Genomic DNA, 24,152 nt, shown 5'->3' with positions numbered 1-24,152 from the left:
GCTGCGCGTGCGGGGGGCGGATAACGGTTTTGACGAGGGATCCTCTGATCCCGGGAAACGTCGATCTAGCGACACAAAAGTCGGTCTTTAATGAAGTCGCTGGGCTATGGATCCTCCAATTCTGGCCCAAGGCAACGCACGAGCGCTGCCGGCATCTAGTCTATACCCATGCACGTGGGTTCACCCACAGTGTATATAAATAGGTTCACCAAGGCACTGTTGACTCCATCCTATGATACTGTTGACTTATCCACACACTGTGCGCTCACACCGGCTCACACATACAACATAGGCTCACCTGCGAACCACGTTGTGTCGAACAGAACCAGCATTGGCGAGGCAAACAGGGCACTCACGGTCCACGCCCCCACGACTAGCATTCGAGCTCGGCGCCCTGGAAAACAGGGACGGTCACAACAGTCGGTCAACATGTCACCACAGTTACACACCGGGTTCGTGGCCAATGACAGCCCTGGAATACACTTTGTAGATCAATCGTTTCTACATTTCAATTGGAATTTACATGGATTCCGCATGTGAATTAAGTTTCCATCGGGTTAGTGCTTGGTTGTCAGGCATGAGATAAGTGTTCAACCAAGAGTAAAAAAAATCATAATTACAAGCAGAGATAACAAAATCATGGAACGGAAGCCATAGAACCAATGAACAAATAAATAAATATATAAGGTTACCTCTATTTTAAAAATTTTAGACCTCCAAATAAGGTCACCTCTACAAATAAATAAATAAATAAGGTCACGTCTGTTTTTTCGTGGGTGGGCGCACTGGTTCTAACTCTATATCCCTCCAACGCAATGGAGGTGAGAAGAAGGAGAGACACATCTGGCCCAGACGGTCGCTGGTTGGAAGCACCGCAGTGCAAGTGGCTCAGTCAGTCCAGAGGGACGGCCTCCGAGCCTGGCTAGTCACTAACGGTCGTCCCGGCGGGAGTTTCATGCGATTGGAGATGCTCCGTTTCAGTGCTGGTTATTTTTACCAGATATGTAGGTAATGTTATATAGGTATTCAGAGCGGGTAACAGTAAGTCTATAGAAAGATGGAGAAGGGAAGGAGGAGTGCAAAATGCGTGACCGTCCTGATGTTATAAAAGACGGATGAAAAAGAGATGATCTGTTTCGTCACGGCTAGCTTCGAAATCTTCGCTTGGAAGAACTGTGCATACGGGAGAGACATTGATCGCTCTCCCAACAAACGAATTGGATGCAAGCTTTAGTGTGTAGTGGGCATGGTGTTATTTAAAAAAAACACACACACATAAAAAGATCGGCATATCAAACATAATTTTTAGCAATGACTGACACCGTGGAGAGAATCGCAACTTAATCTGCAGCAGCGATTAAATGCGCATTGCACGTATGCAGATACAACATGCCAGCAGCCAAACGGCAAAGGCTATAACCAACAAACGGACTGGAAATGTCTGTAGATTAAGCGGGCGATATTTCGAAGATAGCCTGCCAAACCAGCGCTGTAATAGAAACAGATCGCTGAAGTTACTGACATTCTGACGCACTGAGAGTCGAAACTAGCAGTGGCTCGCCTTCCGAGTTATTGCCTTTAGTAAACTAGATCAATGCAGAGACGACACCAACTCTGCCATATATATAGTACTGCGCCTCGTCCATAACTCCCAGACATACAAATATTGCACAGTTGCAACTTTCGCCGACATTCCATGCAAGTTTTCAGACCTTCCAAAACTTGTACGGACACTGTCCGTAATGTCTGCGGTGGTGGAGATGCCCGCGAATGCACCCTTGGTGTGCGCAGTATAGTCGATTTGAAGGCAGCCAAATTTCAATAGGTACCGATTGTATATTATTTTGGCTCCCACTCCCATTTCCTGAATTAAAGAACAATCAATGTCCTTCTATATACCCCTCATAAAATGTGCGCATTACACTGCTTTTCAACGTTTCGGTAAAATTATGCATAATGTACTCGAATTCAAATCACCATCTATGCTCGAATTTGTGATCAATGGGGCAGATATTTACCGTGTCTGCCACTGTCTAGCCTTCTATGGCTGAAGGTAACTATAGACTCAAGCATGTAGCTGGATGACAAATGTGTTTCTTGAGACATAGGCTCAATAAAATCCGTTTGTAACGGTTCGCAAACGTTACATTGTCACTGGCAAACATATTGCCATACCTGTTTACGTCGTGAAAGTTAAATTTTTGCAGGCACACTTACCCCCGCTGGTCCCCGAGGCCTCACTTCTTACGAATCCTCGACTCTTTCGGGTACCATAGTACCTACTTTTTAATAAAAAAAGTTAATATCGCTATGGGGATGCACAACACCTCTATAATATGCCACTGCAAGACTTTCCCATTTTTTTTTTACAAGCTCACAAACCATGTGCGTTGTGTACGCATTTCCTAGAAACATCGACGTAAACATGGTTTTAATTGTTGCTGAAGGGTAAAAAGTCACACTGGACCAATGCAGGCCGCGAGCTTTTCCAATTTAGAACCGTGTTGCTAGTTGCTACGGATTGTTCAGTGTGCGTGGGACTTGGCGTAGTAACTATTAATAACTATGCATATGAACAACATATATCGTGTTGCCAGGAAACACTCACTGGTGTCGAATGAGTACTAATAGCTGCTCATAAAGCACTCACTACTCAGTTGCCGATAGATACCACCAGCCGCCAATACAGAATAATTGGCAGCTGCCTAAGAAGCATTCACAGCTCTGCTGCCTAGTACTCAGAGATGATTATAGAACGCTCACAGTGGCTAATGTGAGCACTCAAAAATATTGCCGCCGATAGAGTACTTACACCAGCTGAAAGAGTATTCGTACTGCCTCAGAACACTCACGGCGGTCGATAACTAGAGGAACTCGCAACTGCCGAAAGAGTACCTACTCACAGCCCACAGATGCCTGTTGCCTATGAGAAGAGTACTCACAGCTGCCGATAAATCGCATCGGGTGTATGATGGCGTCACACCGGTCTATGCTGAGTGCCACCAGCACATATGTGGACGAGAAGGTCACCAGAACCTGCAACGAAACAGACCATCAGGAGGTCAGGGTCGGGGTCAACTGCTGGGGTCAGGGGTCGAGAACCAGGTGTCGATGGTCAGGGGTCAAATTCAGGGGTCATGAGTGAGGGGTTGGAGTCAGAGGTCGAGGGCCAGGGGGCATGGCCGGGCCATGGATAAGGGGCCGGTTTCGGGGGTCGAGAGTCAAGGTTGATGTTCATGGCCCTTTTTGAATGGACAGAGGTCGATAAATATGCTTATCGATAAATTCACCGAAATAATTTGAAAATGCATTTAGAAACAGATGCAGCACAATCGATTGAGTAATCTCATAAATGAGAAACCCATAAGTCTAGCGTAATCTGCTAAGTCCACGCCTTCCTTAATCGAAACCCAACGCAGCATGGATAAATGTCACTCTGTCAACCTGCATTCCACCGAAATTTGTGGATCAGAACGACCATAACAGTGCATACAAGATGAGTTGAATCGACAGAATGCTAGGAAAAGTCCTTATCGCTCAATAATTCTGCTAGTGTATCATGAAATGAAATCAGAGCTGTTTACTGTAGATGGAATTAACAGCGCGGTGAAATTACTTATAAAAGTGAATTCTTTCTTTGAAATACTCCTCGTAAGGAAAAGATATCGCAAGGAAAACAAATGAAAAATAGCAAACATTCTTTTTGAAGGACTCAACAGTCACCTACGTCATTTGCTGTGACCAATGAACCATGGATATGCGTTCATCCTCCCTCATGTCTCGCTCTCGTTCCAGTTGACAAGCTTAGAATATGATACTTCGAAAAATCAAATTAGCCCTTCCTGTAGGTATCTGTCTAACTCTACACACTGTGCTAACTGTCTATCTGTATGTACACTGATCTGAGCGATCTCGCTGTAACACCAAGTGATAAGGGCCAAAGGGCGGTCCCTGCAGCAGTCCGTCAGGCCGTCAGTCGGCGGCAATATGTGGCCGCCGCCGTGGGCTACAAATCGACCCTGATGGACGTGACGGGTGCGCCGGTGGCTGCCCGTCAACATGAGCGTTATTGGACACCGCCGAGGTCGGCGGAAAGACGCCGGTGACACACCAGCCGTCGCTGAGTATGCAGACATTGCAGGGCGAAGAAACCGCGACAGAAATCACAGTTACAAGGGAGGTGTGGGGAGGCGATGGCGGGACAAAACGCCCAGCGAGCTTTGGTGGTAGTTATTTTATCGAACGCGTGTGTATGTAAAAACTGGCTTGACCGAGGTATGGAATCCACTTCGAGTGCCCACAAGTACGTTTAGCACCGACGCCAGAGCATGTTTTGCGGCTTGTTCATTCGAGACTAGCAAACACAGCAATTATGGGCTAATTTTCTGTAATGTTCCCTCCTAATATTATTGAAGCCATTCCAATCTTGAAGTCGCACGTAATTGCACTATTTTGGGCTAGTTCTGGTCCCTCACTACTCGCTCCGAGCAGTTTCGAAGCCGTCTGAAAATGTCAAAGGGCGGGCCCTTCTTAGATCCCGTCTAGTGCACTTACCTGGAAGTATTTGACGATTTTACAGGCGATAGCTCCGCCGTACCAGACCACGGTAAACTTTCCAACGACGTCGGTAACGACACTGATGAGGCCCACCAACAGATCTGTCGGCCGAGAGGAAACGTCAAGTCGAAGAAATATCACAAAGGCCCAGTCCGATAATTGGCGTCAAAGAAAATGACGTAACATGTTACAGAGAAACTACGGGGAAGAGCAACACCATTTGAAATGGGAAAGGATGGGTCGCTGCCAAACTTAAAAGGAAACGATTTCAGGTGACATGGAGCTGTGCTTGTGAAACAGGCGCGAGTACTAATACAAACTGGCCAAATCGGATGGACCTATCGCCAGATCAGTCCGAGTTTGTATGAATCACGGGCGGCGGATCGGTCAGATATTAGGGCGATCCGATCGGTCCGGCGCTCCATCATTGGTTTCCGAGCATCATTTCCGATCATCTGTTATCCCCATGTCGACCCATATGAGATTTAACGAGGAATGCTGGACTTCCCCGATGCAAGTTCGCCTATAAAGCTCGTGAATCGTGGGAACTACAGAATAGATCCACGCAGCTTATGGAGTATGGATTGCTAAGTCACCAGTAGCAAGCATTTCCTTCTGCTAGGGGCGATGTTCATTTTATGAATTACAATATGTTGTCCGTCTTTCGATGTCTTGTTTTTCGTTCCCCGACTTGGAGTTTTTGATGTTTCTTCATCGCATGCAATCAATGTCTTAACAAGAATGTAAATAAGGGCCTCGATTTAATTCGATAGATATTTTTTTAATCCAGATTCTCTGTGTCAGACACCAGTTTACACCGAACGATTCAGCTATGCCCAGTGCCCACCACACAAATAAGAATCCACTTCTGAAGACTAGAATCCTCCATGAAGTCTGAGGATTTCGCTATCGCACGGCACTCGGTTTACAACCCAGGAGGCATGTAAAATTTGCAAAGGCAAACGAGCGGCCACCGGAAACATAAAATGGAAACTGCCTAGGAAGGGATCGCTTTATGGCGACACGCATTCGTGCGGTCAAGCTAAACGCGCGTATCAACATCGTAAAAGAATTGCAAACACCATCAACCACCGTCATCGTTTTCCGAACGATAAATGTCAATCAAAATGATCGACATATAGGCCGAACATTTTGACGTAAATCGTATTCAGCATAGAGATCTTATATACATAATAATATGTACATAATACATACATAATTATATACATAATATGTATATTAGATCTCTATGGTATTCAGCAGCTCGGTGACGGCCGCACCGCAGAGTGCAGGCTACCTCTCTGGCCGAAACCGCACGCTATAGATTTCGGTGACTATAGACAAACTTTATGTTGGCAAACTCATGATGATTCAGTAGCAAAGGTTGCACGTTTACAGCGTGCCTCAGGGTCAGGGTGGATCACAAAAGGTCAAAAGGTCGATAAGTTTAGCATTGTGAAAAAAAAAATCTTGCAAACAGTTTTCGGCTCGTCCTAAAATATAAAAAACCTGCATACGGAATCCGCTTATAGCGCGCTTTTTCTGTCTTAGTTATGCATCAGCGATGATTTTATTTTCAAAATCATAACGACTAACTTACCTGCCAGCGCCAGGTGCATGATGAAGAAGTTGGTTCTGGACTTTCTCGACTTGGCCGACACGAGGCTGATGAGCAGCAGTGAGTTGGCGCAGACGATGACGGCGAACATGATGCAGAGAAAGGTAAGCTGCTCCACCTGCCGGAAACAGAGTGGCATCAGCATCTCTGACGACCAGAATTAATGCTGGTTGTCCATTTCAGAGTTCCCCAATAAGTTACTTGGAGCATACTGCCCCAAGTGTATTCGTAACGGACCATGGTTTTTACCTGAACCTGTGTGAATATCAATGCATGCTCCTCTATCACGAATCCCCCTGCCTCAGTATTGTCTATACCTGCTAAAAAAAGATCCTGCGACTGTACACAGATCATCAGTCTCCGATCTTCTCACCTTGTAAAAGTAAAAGCTGTCCAGGCTGGTGGCATTGGCGTCAGCGGTGCTACTGTTGTTCTCCAGGCCCTCCATCGCCGGCTCCTCTGGTAGCGTGGACGTCATGTTCACTGGCTGATGTCCACAGCGGCCGCTCGTCTGCTGGTGACGTCACTGGGAGGCGCTGCGGCTGGTGACGTCACAGGGAGGCGCTGCTGGTGATGACGTCACTCTAGGAGGCGCTACAGATTTCTGCTCGGAGGGCACCGAGACTGACCGCAACTGACGCACAACCTGTCATTTGACGAATGTCCGTATCGCTGTAAACAACATGGATTGGCTCCGTTTCTTACTGCTCGCTTCTTTTTTCGTGACCCTCAAGGCTTATGTCATAAGGACTTAACTTGTTCGCACAAACACAGCCATCTTCAATTTATCCGATGTGATTTTCTCGGCTGTGTTTAGTTGTTATGGAGACAGAAGACTTCCTTTTCTGTTGCAGATACTTTTTCGAAGTTTGCGCTGTCAGCGGACTCTTGGCTGATTAGCAGCTTCACGCAAAACTGCAACACAAACAGAAACCATGATTAATTGCTGAACTAAGCAATGACGCGGTATGATGAACAGCTGCAGGTAGCGCTATGGGAACATATCTAGTTGACAAATTACCAACTCTCAGTCAAAGGATTAGTGTGTTTGATTTGTACAGACGAAGCTGGAAGAGTGCTAAATCAGTCAATGGGGTCGGGTCAGCAACCTGTGGCCACTGACCGAATTCGGCGCGCAATGGCCTATAACATTCGGACCGTGGCGGAAACGACCAAAAACGGAACTCGCTTTTGCCTGTGGCACGACCACCAAAAGCGTGCTTTATTACGAAACAGGATGACATATTCAAACTGTCGCAACATCCCATAAATTACGCAGACCCAACTGTTGTGTGACGTTTGCTATTGTCCTCCTGGTACCGTAAATTTTAGCTTATTATGACAGCGTTCGTCCGGCTCACCGACTGTCTCTTCAGCTGCAGGTTAAATCCTGACCACACGCATGTGGCCAACCATGCATACCTAAATGTGTTATGACTTACACGAGCACACCCTAATCTTTAGAATAAGTGAATAACATTCGCATCGTTTTCCAAGAAGAATGTATATTGTAAAAAAAACACGGATCACGCACCTATACAGACGCTCAGTTTAAACAGGCTCACACAATACCATTGTGTACCGTCAAATCCGAACGGAATGAGACTGATCAAGCTGTCTCCATGCCTGTCGTCTATTTCGTGGAATGACACTAACTATGTATACCCCGGACATGAACTGGCGGGCTCCCGTGATTTATTGACATGACATAACTTTGACCAACAATCAATTTTGTCCAGTGGACCATGACCAGCTACGCAAATGTATTATGTAATGAATATTTCCTCGAAATACATATCACACAGCCTTTACAAGCTACTTATGCTTTTGCGATATATTTCACCCGCCTGATTGCACACAGGTGTAGCATAAACATTCTAAAATAGCACACATGTATTGTACTGCTGCAGATTCAGCATTGCACAGTTGCTTGTGCCTCGATGCATCAAGGAACCAAACCTATTGAAGCTGAAACAAATGGACAAACACATTCAATGGTTCGTGCCTCGCAATTTATTTCCTTCCAGATAAGGTCGGGAAGCTGAAATTTACAACTCAATCACAGACAGTAAAAGAATAGCTGGCTTCTTTTAAATCGTTCCCATTATGCAGCTCCTGCATGCGGCTATATGCGGTCACTTTGTGGCAAGGCGGGCACAGATGACTGTGACTATATTCGTGTCCACGGTGGTCCAGCATCCATCTGTCGCACACCCACCCAGTCCGAGCGCGTCACTCCGACCGCGGCCCGAAATGCCAGACCTTATCATCGCACGCGGAACCGCTGCCGAGTGTCGGTTACGACGGCAGCCGCAGTGCGCGGCAGGCGGAACGACGCGGCAGTCTTAATTTGACGCCGCTCTGCCACAGAGCAGCGCGTCTGAGTGAGATAGAGCTGGTGGGCAGAAATCCGTGCATTTACGAGTGTGCTTCAGACGTTGGCGTGAGATAAACCAGGTTGATGGTTGATGGTTGATGGGCGATGGTATTTTGGTAGCTGATATACGAAATAAAGGATTTCATTGTTTTTGGTTTCTTTCATCTAAACCTCTAATCATTTCTATCATTTACTACAAATCGAAGTTCATTGTGTCTTCATGGTATTCTGTGTGCACAATGCAATGAGCCTCATAAGCATTATAAACGTTCATATTTAAAATGAAAGACTTTATAAGTTCAGATGCTGTGATAACGGGGTGTCAATTGTTACGTGGTGGTACTGGATATCCGGATATACATACACCCGGTTATACGTCTACAGTTGTATACGGCTGCGGGCGACACGGGCGGACCATCGCGGACCACACAGCTGGACCATCGCGGACCACACAGCTGGACCATCGCGGATCACACAGCTGGACCACCGCGGACCACACAGCTGGACCATCGCGGACCACACAGCTGGACCACCGCGGACCACCCTCCGCCTGAGACGACCTCCCATCGGCGCAGTCCGCGGCGGGCGGACCCGAACCGGAACTGAACTCCGCTCCGCGCGGAACCAGAACCGGAACTGATTTCCGCCGCTCCGCGCGGAACCGGAACGCCGCTGGCAGTCCCGCTTCCAGATAGAAGAAATGAAACGGGGACGCGGTCGGGCCGGCTGAGCCCCAGTGACGGCTGATGACACATAAACTGCAGTGATGTGTCGGAGGACCGGCGTCCGAGCGCCCCGCCCGCCCACCAGCCTCCGCCAAATAAAACGACAACAGCTCTTCAGATGGCCTCCATAAAAGCGGGAGCTGGCCACATGCCTCGTAGGCCAATCAACACAGCTCAACATGCCAACATAATGGCCCAACAAAAGTCCGCAAGGAAACAATTGCAGAAACCAAGGATATTATAAAATGGTTCATGGGCTGGCCGAGAGACAGCTGTTGGCTTAAAGGGACCCTCCCACCTTCAAAAAAGTTAATGAATTGGCATGAAAGTGATGTCGCTCGGTTCAGAAAGAGCAAAAACGAATATCTACCAAATTTCATCGAAAAATATTCACCGGTTTTCAAGATATTAGACTTTTATTTTTGTTTACTTTTTGGGATTCCCGCTGTTCCTAGCGACTTTATTTGAAAGTGCGGCATTTGTTGCGCGCAAAGCAGCGTATACCACCACGTGCTACAAAACGTTTTAGTCAAACATTTAACGGACGTTCGAAAGCTTGATGACGTCATCAGATTCCCGTAATGGTTAAGAGATAGGGACCACGCTGGTCCCACCCTGCAAGTAAAGGGAAGAAATTTCTTGAACACCATAAAGCTGCGGGGGTTGCGACCAGGATAAATGGTGGTTTCTGAGCCTGGCCGCAAACTTGGCTATCTCAACTCAAAACTAATGTTAAGGTGGGAGGGTCCCTTTAACTGGCCGACGGCTGTGTTTTAGATGTGGCATGAAATGTATGTTCTTTGACCTAAATTTTGGTCAAAGTATCACCAGCATGACGGCTCAACGCCGCAAGTGTTTGGTGCAAAAACTAAAAGACTAGGATATTGCATTCGAGTAGTTGACTGCTTTGATGTAAATTAAATCGCACGCATTAGATGAGTCATTCATCTAATGCGTGGCATCAATGTGCATCATATAATGCATCATCATTATATCAGAATAGGTTTCTAAGCGGATTGGGGCATATTACATTACGAGTGAGGCACAACAGTTGAATTTCCTGAATGGTAAACATTCAGTAGGGTGCGAACTGCCTCGAGCAAGCACGGCAGGCACAGCCAGAGGTGAAAAAGCATGCTTCTCGCCTGCGTGCGTATGTGTCACCCAGAGACAGCTTTGACTATTTCTAGCTAACACATTCAAAATCGTTAAGCGTTTTTCGCCTTTGAGCCGGCACTCACGCAGGGCCACTAAGCACCACGGCACAATAGTTCAACAGCGTAATCTATTTCTATATGTACAGCTTGGTCTGAAAAAGAAAAAAACACCAGTGAAACCGCCGGTACGTTATAAAACCACCTAGGCTAGAACACTCCTAATCCCACAGGCCTCAAGTTATGACGATTGATATAGGTGGAAGGGATAACATTCGACACCGTATTCACACTTTGCGGAGTTATCTCTCGCCAGAGCACAGGCTGAGTGCTGAGCTGACCATGAAATGAAAGTCCATAGGCTCGTGCCTTTTTCTAGAATTCAGGGTTATAGAAAATGTTCAAATCTGTTCAACTCTCACCGCGCAAAAATTAAAATTGAAAGACTTTATGTTACCTACTTATAACATCATCGAAAACGACAGTAGACATATTCAGATCTCTCTTCTCGGCCATTTTTGGTCGATACCAGTGCGGCGATGATGTAAGCTTTGGCCTCGGTCGCATACGAATACATATATGCTCACTGTCCGTGAGCCTCCTTCACTCACCAGTGCCTCCTGTATATTCTATGCATCATTTGTGCGCTCCTGCATGCAGCAAGGCAATGCAGGGTCTTCGTCACAACAGCGTAAGCATATTTCCCAGGCGACCCATTCTAAACCACGTCAGACGTTCAGCCGGCGCAAAACAGGGAGGTTACAGTGATTTATGGGTCACATATGTATACCGTGCACATCGCACACAGTACCGGCAATCGGTGCGCCTGTGTGCGGCTCTGGGTCGGCAAGGAACACCAGGAGATGGGGGGCCGGGACGGTGGAGGGGGCGGGGTGGGGCAGGGGCGGGGTGGGGCGGGCGTGGGACCAGCCCCAGCGGTGTGACTCGGCGCGCCAGGAGACGCGGAGATGAGAGACGCGTCTAATGGCCCCCGAATAGAGACAAGACGATAGCTGACCAAACAGGCGCCGGCCATGGCACCGATCCCCCTGAGAAACGCGTGACCGGGCCGCGGTGTTGGGTGCTGGGCGAGGAAGGAGCCGCGAAGGGGATATATGCTGGACAGAGGACAATGCATAGTCTCGGGCACCCATGGCATACTGGGTACTGGACGCGTCGCCCCTTTCTGAAATTGTTGTGCACAGGATGACAGCGCTCCGACTGATGCACAGAATAAGCCCTATTTGTTTTACGTCTATTAAAATGAAATGTTAAAATGGAAAAAGAATACATTTCTGAACATTTATTTCGTTAAAAAATCCAAAAACACCCAAATTTGAGCAGCATTCTCCAGCAAATTGGATATTGCCATCCTGCTTTTTGGATAATTGAAATGCCAAATTATATAATGAGTTATCAGACGATCACAGCGGGTGTCACATGCTCGTAAGTCAGTATAGGCGAATCACCTACTTCTCGTACCTATCTCCATAGGCTGCACTGCAGTACGCCTCCAGACAGTAACTGTCTGGAGGCGTGTCTGCCTCTGCACTACAAGTCCATCCAAATCTCAGATTCACCGAAAGCTTTTATGGGAACATCGAATTATTTCCTCTTCTCGCTCACTTTGTTTGAACGCTTCCAAAGTTCCCGTTGAAGTCAGTGGTAATGACGGCTTGTTTCTTTCCGCGGTGGCTGCGCCAATGGGATGCAAGGAGCGACGATGCGCAATAAAGCCATGCTGGAGAGAGAAAGAGGGAGGGAGAGTGAGAGAACCAGAAAGAAAGAAAGAAAGAAAAAAGAAAGAAAAAAAGAAAGAAAGAAAGAAAGAAAGAAAGAAAGAAAGAAAGAAAGAAAGAAAGAAAGAAAGAAAGAAAGAAAGAAAGAGTGAGAGACTGAGAGTGAGAGTGAGAGTGAGAGTGAGAGCGAGAGTGAGAGTGAGAGTGAGAGTGAGAGTGAGAGTGAGAGTGAGAGTGAGAGTGAGAGTGAGAGTGAGAGTGAGAGAGAGAGAGAGAGAGAGAGAGAGAGAGAGAGAGAGAGAGAGAGAGAGAGAGAGAGAGAGAGAGAGAGAGAGAGAGAGAGAGTAAAGGACGATGAGCAGACAGACAGACAGTCAGATAGACACACGGACAAATGGTTTTCATGCCATGTGGCACATGCCGTCTGTTTTGCCATGTTTCACTGAATGTGCCATTTTCAAATTTCCAGTGCTTATTTTCGGAGTTATAACAAAAAATAATAATATCCATTTTTTGGACTCCCTGTATCTATGTGTACTTCATACTACCTATGCTTCTATCGACAAAAGCAGAAAAGTTTCGACATCATGAAAGGTATTGGCGGGCTGGACCGCTACAGCTGCTTTCTAATGGACGCTAAGTGCACGCATCTTTCGTTCAATACACTCGCGCAACCACCGCACAAGCTCCCTTTGACAATACTCAAAGTTAGATTCAAGGGTATTCACCTCACAGCCCAAGTTTTCACCAAGCCATTTACCCAACCATTTAAGTTCAGTCAATATCCACTTAAAAAGTAAACTACTCCATACCAACGCAGCTAACCGAAATACACAACACGCACAACACGCCAAGTTTGAGGCAAGCCTTGAGCTTTTGCCACTCGAAAAGCCCAAGGCCTGCCCCAAACATTCGCAGTCCCCAAATATGTTGATCAACCACCCAGCAACGGCCACGAGATCGGCTAGCCTACGCGAGTCTTTCACCACAGACAGCGCAGCTTCCGGGGCGGCGGCGGCGGCGGCGGCGGCGGCGCGCTGCCACCCGCTGGGCCCAGTGCCGTATTGAGTAACGCAATTTCACCCCGTAATCACCTGTTCTGGTTACCCCGGTGTCCTATTGGCCGCGGTGCGGATAACCCTGTTAGCGGCGCTGGTCTTCCTCGGAGGTTCCCAGCACACCCTCTGAAGTCGTTACCGAGGCCGTGCCCGGCATCCAAAGCACGAACGACTGCTGTGAAAATTCAGCCCCAGTGATTTCAGGGAACTGCACCAGCTGCAGTCTGCCATCTAACGTAGCTTACGTGTTCTTAGCTTACGAGTGCGGGGTGTTGTTACCTAATGAGTTATTGGATACAACCATTTTGAGAGCTAATTATCTCATCTGTCTATGTCATCTCATCATTTGGTAATAGAAACGTCAATGTCCAATTTCATCTTCGTTTCGGCTTTGGTGTAATGTTGTAAGTTAACCCTCAATTGATCATTTTAAAGCGTAGGTATAGGTCAGTGCGGTGAAGGAACAAGACTCCACCACACGTGAAGCGGCCCTGTCGTCGTGCCGTGCCCCAGGTCTCAATCAACGCACGGCTGCGTCTTCAACAAAGCCGCCAATGAGCGGAAAGGTCAGCGGTTTCGCAGTATCCGGTGCTGGGCCACGCACCATTTTAGCGGCGCGTTGGTGATCTGCCCACGCACTCCGAAGTCCGCACACTTTCTGATATTGCGGTACGCGTAAACCCGCATGGCTTAGCGGGCGCAATATAGTAGCTCAGCTGAGACAGTGAGAAGTGGCCTCACGCGCAGCGCGCAGCCAGTTGGCTCAGAATTGGGTGATCTCAGAGGTACCGACACCGGCACCGGGTAGGTTTAGGGGCCGTGCTCAGTTTTTGTCAGAGTTTTTCGCACGGCTTCTGGTTTATGTCGTTGAATTGACATCCGAATGAGTTTTGCGGAAGTTTTCAACCTGTCGTCCTAAAAACATTCGTGAATGGTCGTAAGCCAGCAGAAAATAAAATAGCAAAATTTATCACGGATGAGAAATATCATGTTTGCCATTCATTTTTTTTTTTTGAGAAATGTCATGATCAGCACTCTTCTTTGTTTGACGTCCCGTGCTGCCTTTTGATTGTGTACAAACTATAAATGTCTAGAGCAGCCATTGTTCATTCTTTTGTTTTCTATTTTGCCATACGTCCTTTCTTGTTTTATATTCCCTAAGCCTACACTCATGCTGGGTAAATGGCCTTTGGAGTGTACCATTTATGACATTAACTATTAAAAGCCATCAACTTGAACAATTGATATTAATGCACACCCATTCCATGCCTTCAAAAACATTCGCCGGCTTCACCACAGCTGTCCATCAACCTCACCATTATTTTCCAATTAGCGAATGATTTAGCTCCTCGATGCACAGTTCCTGATCAATACGGAAATCTGTCCCCAAGACGCCAAGACGACGCACGCGCGCACGATGTTGCCGGGCCGGGCACGTCAATCATGGTCACAATCGGGGCCTGGCCGCCAACTGTGCCGCCAGTATCTGTCTGAGCGGCCCTAAATCGGCGGCCGGGGGCGGTGCCAGCTGCACCCCGGGGCGGGGCTGGCGCGGCTGTCCCACTGACACCCGGAGGACGAACCGGCGTCATCACTCCTCCGGGTACACAGCCCGACAGTGGGGTCGGCCGGGCAGGGAAAGGGAACGGAAGGAGCGGGATGGAACGGGACGGAACGGGACGGGAATTGGACGGGACGGGACGGGACGGACCGGGAAGGACAGAACGGGAAGGATAGAACGGACAGCAAGGACGACACGAGAACGGTCAGCAAGGACGGCAAGGATGGCACGAAACGGACGGTAGCATCGCGACAGACGCTTTCCAAGGGAGCAAACAGTCACACATGGAAAGACAAAACTGTAGCCCATGGGCTGATGGATGGCTGAAGGTCCCACTTCCAGATAAAAGCCCTCAAGCACAATCTATGACCGCTCGTTTACGTTTAGACCGCGGCAGAGGTGGGTCCAAAGCAGTCACCCCTGGTTGACAGACTGTCCTCTTTGACGGTAGTTTGGCCCGGAGTGTTGGAGCAGCTGCGGCTCCGTACGCGTCTGAGGGGCGACACTCGTCACACAGTCGAGACCATAGCGTCCGTGACAGATAGCTCCTTCACATGGAACGCTGAGAGGGCACCGCCTCCTCTGGCACAGCTGACAGACACCGCTCAGCTCACCCGGGTAAAGCGAGGTGAGAGAGGAGAGCTGGGGACGAGCGGCGCCCGTGGGAGGGGAGCTGGGGACGAGCGGCGCCCGTGGGAGGAGAGCTGGGGACAGACCGAGCTGGTGAGAAGCGAGATGGGGACGGGAAGAGTTGGTAAGAAGTAGGGAGCCGATGACGAGGAGCGCCGGTGAGAATTGCTTTAGGAATATCGAAGGACTGGAGGTCACTTGTACTAAACATTATTCCTTAGCTAATGACCAAGATGAAGAAATTTTGTTCCGTCTGCAAGCACGAATTGTCGCTACATGTCATTATCCTTGCCGCGTGATGATGAAAATGGGTGAGAAATTAAAGTCACTGACCTCAACAAACAACGTCACAAGCCCATTCCATTTTACGTGAGTCATCTGCCATCTTTGGTTTCCTAGATCAGATCGGCTAGATGATCTGGGCGTGCTATCAACAACAAAGAAAGCAGACCAGCGAGGATATGATATTACAAACTCGACGCGCCTATGACGTGAAAGCAGGTCCACAAAACTAATAACATGGGTAATATGACAACAGAATATCCCGCATATATCCCGGATCCATTCGACATCACTGTAGCAATAAGTATCAGTTGCTTTCGTTATTGCGTATGATAACTCGAAGTTCTATTTTCGACTGCAGTCATGCGAAAATCACGGCGCAGAATTGTGTTCATCCAGTTGTGACGTGCCACAGGCAGCTATCTGGTGTCACCCGGGGGAGGCCCCTCCCCCCAGTCTGATCCGTTCTCCCCCTCCCCCCCCCTGGGCGTCACGGCGCGCACACATCTCGTTAGCACCACAAATCAGCGAGCAGTTGGGATTTACGCACTACCAAGATGTTGACATGCCGCGGAACTGCGAACTCTGCTTTTCAGTTTAGTAGTGGCAAATCTTTGAAGAATACTATAGTCACAAATAAAGTATTTGAAGTAAGGGCTTTTTAAAACTTCCTTACTTCAAAAGTGTCATATTGGTTTTAAGTGCGCATTCACAAAGCGGCCGATATCATAAAAAGGTTATTCTCGCACTGCTGTATCATACTGTGCCTCGGAGAGGCCATCATAAAGGAGTAAGGAGACTCACTAAGGCCATTCGAGATCATCGGAGTTTTTTGTCGGTAGTCCCTGATCAAATTGACAATTGATTCTGAAAAGGCACACGCACCACTTAACTCAAAGTGAGCCATCACATCATTTGATATGTCATATGCAGCATCATTTTCACAAACTAGCCTGCTCAACTGGTCAGCTGGCTTTGACCTGACCTTGAACTTTAGCTAACATCTTAGTTGACCTTTTCCCAACATAACATACTCGTATACCACTTAAAGGGACCCTCCCACCTTAACATTAGTTTTGAGTTGAGATAGCCAAGTTTGCGGCCAGGCTCAGAAAGCACCATTTATCCTGGTCGCAACCCCCGCAGCTTTATGGTGTTCAAGAAATTTCTTCCCTTTACTTGCAGGGTGGGACAAGCGTGGTCCCTATTAGAGGTGGCAAAAGATGAAAATTTTGGGAACCAGACTCGAACCAGACCCGGCTGGACATTTCTGGAACCAGTCGGACCCGGTCTTAGTTGGAATCGGAACCAGTTGGACCCGTTTCCCAAAAGTCAATTAATACAAACTACTTGTAGGTATCATTAGTTACATCATGTAAAACAGCCTATTTCCCACTGGGAATATTCATGAGCTACTGTGTGCAAAGAAACATTCACTCATATTTTGCAATAATGTGTAGTGTGCAAGATGTATAGTTTATGGTAGGAGTAGGACCCGGTTGGACCCGTCAGAAAATTTCCAGGAACCGGTCTGGACCCAGATGGGTCCAGACTGGTTCTTTGGACCGGGTCCTCGGGTCCACATATTGCCACCTCTAGTCCCTATCTCTTAACCCTCGCACGACCAGGCCATTTCTCATAACACGAACGACCAGGGGGGGGGGGTTGTTACGACCCCCCCTGGCGTTTCGAAACGGAAGGTCGTAGAGCTTAGCGAAAAAAACCAACGGATTGCTCTCAACGAGATCTCGCGATTGGTGGTATATTTTTTGGTCCTAGGTCAACATTTGACCTACTTTTGACCGGTCAAAGGTCAAATTTTCGGAAAAATAGACTTTTTTCAATTTTCGGCGGCGATTGCGGCAAAACGGTGGGAGATATCGACTTGAAACCTTCACTATCGTGTTCCTTGATCAATTCTCTATCGTTTGGTATGTATTTCGTTTCCCTAGCTCTAAAAATGGCGCGTTGGGAGCGCCGGAAGTCGGCAAGGTCACAGTCGGCGGCAGGAATTCGAAAAATCCAAATTTAAATTTTTGAAATCTGATGGTATTTTTGGATTTGGGAGGTCCATTTGCTCCCTATAGAAGCTAATATTGCTGCATATTCCCATTGAGGTGACAAGAATTAGCAAAATAGTGGTTCGGGCGCTTTTCAAAAATAGTACCGGACGCTGTTCCTCTTGTGACGTCATAGCTCCGTGACCTGACCTGACCCGGTCAAATTTCTTATACCATATGATAGCCAATACTTGCTCCAACATGCATGGGAAGTTTCATCACGATCCATCAACCGATGTCCGTACCACCGGCAGGAAACCTCGGGCGTTGGCACTCAGTTTGTGAAAATCCGGCCGGAGGCTGTACCTCTTATGACGTCATAACTCCGTGACCTGACATGACCCGATCAATTTTTTTTCGGCAAAAGATGCGCAAAGGTTGCCCCAGAGGGTATTGAAAATTTCAGCCCGCTACGACAAGCCGTTTAGCGTGCACTTCGAAAAAACCTCAGGGGGGGGTTGATACAACCCCCCCCCCCCCTAGGCGTTCTAGGGTTAACCATTACGGGAATCTGATGACGTCATCAGGCTTTCGAACGTCCGTTAAATGTTTGACTAAAACGTTTTGTAGCACGCGGTGGTATATGCTGCTTTGCGCGCAACAAATGCCGCACTTTCAAATAAAGTCGCTAGGAACAGCGGAGATCCCAAAAAGTAAACAAAAGTAAAAGTCTAATATCTTGAAAACCGGTGAATATTTTTCGATGAAATTTGGTAGATATTCGTTTTTGCTCTTTCTGAACCGAGCGACATCACTTTCATGCCAATTCATTAACTTTTTTGAAGGTGGGAGGGTCCCTTTAATGTGACTGACTGAATGTCAATACATTGAATGCTCCAAACTTGTCACAGACCGATTACTTCGACAATACCATTTAGCGAATACGTGAAAGCGATTTTGGGGTCTTTGCCCTGAGCTTTTAAAGCCGGTATATAAGCGCTTGGTCTGAGACCTCCTCGCACCTACAGATGGGTCGAACGAACCCCCTTTCCTAGATCATTCACGATTATCTAGGTCCTAGCTTATAAAGCGACGGATCTGGACGAAACTTGGGTAATACCCAATCAATTCAATCAATTGAGTTAATGAATTTTACAGCTTCCCTGAAAAATGTCATCACCATGAACCAAATAACATTAAACCCAAGGCTATGATTAAACCCTCGCATGTGTAGGGGGGGGGGGGGGTCGGACGAACCCCCCCCCCCCATGGTTTTTCGCAAATAACTCGCGCAAAAAGCGGCCGATCGCGACGAAACTTTCCGTACCCTCAAGATGATCAATTTTACACCTACTCTGAAAAGTTCATGACCCTGACCCAAATGACCTTTGACCTGTGACCTATTTCTCGAGGACATGCTTGGCCGGAATCGCGATTCGGCGTAGTCGGCTCGCATTTGCCGCGCGTTTGCAAGCTTTTCGTGGTTTCAAACGTTCAAACATGTGATTTGCTGTTGCTCCCTTGCATTAGGGTAGATGTCAAGGTCACCTGAGGGTCAGGTCAGGTCAGTGACCTTTGGTGACCTCGGTTCACTTTTTCGAGTTTTACATGTTTCTAGGCTAGTTTTTGGAGCTCAATTCGAATTTAGCAACCATTTGAACATTTCCGAAAAAGTTTAAGTGCCTTCGTAACATGTTACGAAGCTGTTAGAGGCGGTTGACACGTCACTACGAAACGCCGTCACGACCCCTACTGGTTGACCTGACCTGACCTGACCTGACCCGACCTGGTCTAAATGCTTAAAGACATCATCTGTGATCAAAACTAACACGATATTCGTGATCAGCACCCCGAAAATATCTTGGCAGCCACACTTAACGACTTTCTAACAGGTCCCGATTTTCCCGACTTTTGGGTCATTGACCTGACCTGGAAGGTCAACAATGACCTAGGATCTTAACATTGGGTATCATTGGCTTCCTCTCGTCACGGGCAATACGCTCGTTTTTTTTTTCGCGAAGCTCTAGCTCGATCAGGGGCCAAACGGCAAGGGGGGTCCAACCGACCCCCCCCCCCCCTCCTCCCTACACATTAGAAGCTGGCAAACGCCGCACACATGCGATGGATAAAACATGGTTTCAAATGTGGTGCATGATGGGATCCACTCAGATCATAGATCCATGTTCTTAATTTATCGTCAGATCATATGAGATCATAGATCCAAGATGTACAGGGTGATCCAAAAAAATTGGAACCCCTAGGCCCTAACATAAAATGTCTGTAAATCAGAAAATTTCCACTTTATCGATAAATTGTAAACACCATTAGAAAGAGCGTTCAATTCTCTATAAAATTAAGTTGATTGTACTTACTTATTATTATAAACATTGCCCTAGACATATGCCTAAAAAATTTGTGTCACGAAACTCAGTGAAACGGTTTTGAACATTATGCGCAAATCAGTGATTGACGGTTTGCTGTTCTGACCATGTCGCTTGTTGGAGGTTCATGAATAAAAATAGCTCATTCACGTGCTATTATAAGGAAAGGAAAGGCTGGCGGCTTGCTGGGACCAGTTGGAGTTGTCCCAGAGTCCGCTGGCCCGCGCAGTCGGAGCTGTCCCCAAGCAACTGCAGGCCTGCTAGAATAGAAATTTTGCACATGTTAGCGCATATTTTCCGTGCGTTTCCAGACTGCTGTGGTTGGAAACGTTCCAACACGTGAAATGATGTTTATCACATATATTATGGAGGGTATACCTATTACCTATCCGTATAGAGCTCACGTGAAGGCTAGGCCAACGTCATTGACATTAGATGAGCTCTGATTGACTTTTTAGTTTAACAACTTGTCAGGATAGTTTTGGGAGCGTACTTGTCTATTTCGAATTCAGCACCCATTCGAATGATTGAAAATTATTTGTGATGCCTGGAAAGAGCTGTCAGTGATGGATAACAGCTATGATCACTTATTTGTCGTGGGTAAATTGGCGTTTCGACATTCTCTTATTCAATTATTTTCTTTTCTTAAGACTTGAAAAGCCTTAGGTTTTTCAAGTCTTAACCTTCGCCCCAGTGGGGGGGGGGGCATATGTTACCACCCTGTCGCGTTTTTTGCGTGTGAATAAAAAACCGCGGCGCGTAGCGCCGCGCCGCTTGGGGTAGCTTTTGGTACATCAATTTTGGACAATGTGTGAAATTTTTGACCCCAGGTCATGTCAGGTCAGGTCACCAGGTCAAGTTAACTGACCAAGCCTAAAAAAAGTTTGCAATCATGTCCAGCCTGCAGTTTTTGTCAGAAAGGTTTCAAACTTGGTGGATTGCATGCTGTTATGGGCGCCTACAATTTGTATATCTCGGATTTTTTATATCCGTGACCTAAGGTCAGGTCAGTGGCGAAACCTTTCCATTACAAGTCAATGGAGAAAAATGAAAATGCCTCTAGATCCGTGTGTACGCATCGGAACAGTCCAAATATTTCAGAATCACAATGATTTAGTCCACTCGTGATGACCAAGGTGTCATTTTTGCTGATAGCCTCTAGACAGGTCATCCGAGGTCACTTGAGGCTACAAACAGTTTTTTGCCAATAACTCGCGATTGGAAAGAGATAGAACGCTGGGGATGGTCTCATTGTGTTTGTCTTGTTGAGACGCATCGACTAATATGCAACATGACCTTTTCCGGTAAGGTCATGACCTTGACCTGAGGTCGAATTTTCAGCTTGAACTTTCAAGGTCAAGTTATAGTTCATTCGACGCGTCTCGGCGAGAGGAACACGATTCTGGCAATAGAAATGTCGTGGCTTTTTGTAGTCGAAAGTAATTGTCGAAAAACACTTTTCGTAAAAACAGCTATTTTTGGACTTTTTGCCCTCTGGAGGCCAAACCGTTGACCTGAGGTCAATATTGATAATGACCTTTTCAAAAGAAGAGTTCAAAAGCTATCGATTGCTCTTCCCTGCGTTATTCTAGCTACCATAGTTCCTGAGATAGCGGCATGTTTTCTGAAAAATATAATGACAATTGGCAAATTTCGACCTTTGATGACCTCTGGTGACCCCAATATTGCTCTAAGGTGAAAAATGACTGAAATACTTTCAAACGTACGCATTGAGAGCTATCGACTGCTTTTTACCGCGTCTTTCTAGCCCTCTTAGTTTTTGAGTTAGAGGTGGGTGATAACATATGCCCCCCCTCACTAGGGCGAAGTTGGCTGAGACCGCCACTGGGGCGCGGGTTAAGAATGCCTATGATTTTTTCCAACCTTAGGCATTTTATCGTTGGTAAGCAGGACAACTGTAATGGGCTAGTGGCTCTGTTTTTGTGGGATTCTCAAGATATAGAGCGTTGCTTTGCTCTCATCCTTTTCACCAGATGTGAGCTTACGGTCCGTAATGCAGAGAGTTCACCGGACCACTGGTCTCTGGTTGACTTGAGGAGACCATCTGTTGATATTAGTGCGACAACGTCCGAGGTGGCCGACCATCTCCTATTGACCGAGGGCCGAAAACAACAACAGCCGGCTGTTATTGGCCGTACTCACCCACTTTTTGGTTGCGCTCCTCATCTACCACGGCTGTTATTGGCCGTACTCACCCACTTTTTGGTTGCGCTCCTCATCTACCACAACCTTGGGTGAGACGACGGTACCTATTACTGGGGACAACTAACAAAGACAACGAAGCAGGAGTGGAGTTAAAAAAAAAACGAGAGAAGGAGAGAAAAAGAAAGGAAGAGGGGCCGCTGTGTGGGGATGGTGGGCGGGGGACGCGCTGTCCGCGGTCCATCTCCGCTCCCCGCCGGCCTCTGCCGCAGACTGACGGCTGTCCCCTCCGTCCCGTTTCCCCCTCCCTCCCCGTCCTCGCCCCCTCCCCACAGAGTGTTCTCCCGACCCTGCCTCGGACCAGGCGGCTCGCGGAGTCTTCAATTCGCGCCTCGTCGAGCCACTAAACTTCATTAGGGGGCCCTAATGTCGATTAGTGTTTCCTCCTCTATCGCCATTGTCCCGTGCTCCCATTCCCATTTGGCTGTTATCACGTTCCGTTGAACATGACGCCTACATGTCACTCGGCCATTACGAAACCCTCCCCCGGGGCCTGGGTTCCCACCATTCCGCGCTGGGGCCGCGGGCGCTGCGAACCGGTCCAGATCATCATGCGTCATGAAATCTCTCGGCCGCATGGCCATGGCCTGACGCGCGGGGTCGGTGAAAAAGGAATTCGTTGCTCCGCAGGCCGCCGTAAAACGCTAACATGCATGCAACCCACACGCACCGCTGGTCCAAGACCGATGAAAATAACGACCCCAAACGCGTTTACAGCCGTCGAAGAGCGGATATGTCGAGCGCCTGCCGGCGGGGCTCCGCCCCACCGCTTCGGTGCTCGTAGCCCCGGAACGCGGCCGCTGGATTAGGGGGGTATCCCGACCGCCATTGGCCGCCCCCACTGTAGATGAAAGCGTCTCACTGCTGCCAGATACTGCCGCGCGCTGGCCACTGCTAGTCCCGCACGTCTCATAACTCCCACGAAGTAAGTGAGCGTGTCATCGGAAGCCGGCACGCCAATGTCATACTCGTCCCGCCTTCCCCTTCCCTCCCCGGGGCGGGGGGGGGGTCCTCCTCCCGGCCGACCGTCCAAGCCCAACGAGGGCGGCGACCCCGTCGAGCCGCCGCGCCGCGGCCGGCCCGGCGCGGCGGTCCCCAACGGTCATATAACCCACGGCAGGGAAACCGGAGGGCTGTTCACGGACCCTAGGGCTGTTCACGGACCCTGTGTGCGGTCGGACCGCACACAGCCTCCAAGCTCCGCCCACTGCGTCCCTACGTCAGCCTTGCGTCACCGCACACAGCGACCGCTGTGGCCGGTCGGGACTGGCCACAGCGGACCGTCCACCGCACGCAGCCGTGACGTCAGAGCCGCCTACCCATCCCCTACCCCCACGCCTGCTGGACGTACCGCACACACCGCACGCAGCAGTGTGCGGTGCCCGTGAACACCCCTCCTGTCTGCGGTCGGACCGCACACAGCCTTCAAGCTCCGCCCACTGCGTCCCTACGTCAGCCTTGCGTCACCGCACACAGCAACCGCTGTGGCCGGCCACAGCGGACCGTCCACCGCACGCAGCCGTGACGTCAGAGCCACCTACCCATCCCCTACCCCCCCCCCCCCCCCCCCGCCTGCTGGACGTACCGCACACACCGCACGCAGCAGTGTGCGGTGCCCGTGAACACCCCTCCGGGCCACTCGCTCGCCATCACGACGGTCCCTGTGTCTCAGGACTGTCATACTCGTCTCGCCTTCCCCTCCCCCTCGGGACCCCCCTCCTCCTCCTAGCCGACCGTCCGAGCCCAACGAGGGCGGCGACCCCGCCTAGCCGCCGCCCCGCATCGGCCGGCCCGGCGCGGCGGTCCCCCAATTAACGGTCATATAACACGCCTCGCGACGGCCCAGG

The 24,152-nt window shown here is 48.6% G+C and overlaps 1 protein-coding gene across 3 annotated transcripts in view; it reads right to left on the bottom strand.

The window, feature by feature from the left end:
• The window catches only part of LOC122369298 (cardioacceleratory peptide receptor-like), a 61,174-nt gene that overhangs the window by 14,538 nt on the left and 22,484 nt on the right, over positions 1-24,152 (bottom strand). For all 3 annotated transcript variants that reach the window (XM_043343948.1, XM_043343956.1, XM_043343939.1), the window contains exons 2-6: positions 6,549-7,090; positions 6,158-6,293; positions 4,555-4,658; positions 2,943-3,036; positions 299-394 (exon numbers count right to left, since the gene is read on the bottom strand). In XM_043343948.1, the coding sequence (XP_043199883.1) occupies positions 299-394; positions 2,943-3,036; positions 4,555-4,658; positions 6,158-6,293; positions 6,549-6,653 (535 nt within the window). In that variant the 5' untranslated portion in view covers positions 6,654-7,090. The remainder of the gene's footprint in view (positions 1-298; positions 395-2,942; positions 3,037-4,554; positions 4,659-6,157; positions 6,294-6,548; positions 7,091-24,152) is intronic.

Source organism: Amphibalanus amphitrite, unplaced genomic scaffold (genome assembly GCF_019059575.1).
Source record: "Amphibalanus amphitrite isolate SeventyFive unplaced genomic scaffold, NRLGWU_Aamphi_draft 000033F_arrow, whole genome shotgun sequence".
NCBI lineage: Eukaryota > Metazoa > Arthropoda > Thecostraca > Balanomorpha > Balanidae > Amphibalanus > Amphibalanus amphitrite.
The sequence above is the reverse complement of the archived record's forward strand: the minus strand, read 5'-3'. Positions and strand labels throughout refer to the sequence as shown.